This window comes from Austrofundulus limnaeus, unplaced genomic scaffold (assembly GCF_001266775.1).
Source record: "Austrofundulus limnaeus strain Quisiro unplaced genomic scaffold, Austrofundulus_limnaeus-1.0 Scaffold19956, whole genome shotgun sequence".
In the NCBI taxonomy this organism is placed as follows: domain Eukaryota; kingdom Metazoa; phylum Chordata; class Actinopteri; order Cyprinodontiformes; family Rivulidae; genus Austrofundulus; species Austrofundulus limnaeus.
In genome coordinates, this window is record NW_013972358.1 from 1 (window position 1) to 279 (window position 279).

The 279-nt window shown below is 58.8% G+C and overlaps 1 protein-coding gene across 1 annotated transcript; it reads left to right on the forward strand.

Moving 5' to 3' along the window:
• Positions 1-22: 22 nt before the first annotated feature.
• LOC106512849 (homeobox protein engrailed-1-A) lies at positions 23-273 on the forward strand (the record flags this gene model as incomplete). Its single annotated transcript, XM_014001365.1, is given in 1 exon segment — positions 23-273. A coding segment is annotated over 1 exon segment (162 nt), but the record flags the coding sequence as incomplete, so codon positions are not given.
• Positions 274-279: the final 6 nt, after the last annotated feature.

Below are 279 nucleotides of genomic sequence, written 5' to 3' on the forward strand. Positions count from 1 at the left end.
GCGTCGGCAGGACCTGGCCCAGGAGCTGGGCCTCAACGAGTCCCAGATCAAGATCTGGTTCCAGAACAAAAGGGCCAAAATCAAAAAGGCCTCCGGGAAGAAGAACTCTCTGGCCCTGCAGCTGCAGGCCCAGGGACTCTACAACCACTCTACATCTGGGGGGGTCCAGTCTGACAGCGACTAGACCTGGACCAGGAGGACCCAGTCTGACAGTGACTAGACCTGGACCAGGAGGACTCAGTCTGACAGTGACTAGACCTGGACCAGGAGGACCCAGTC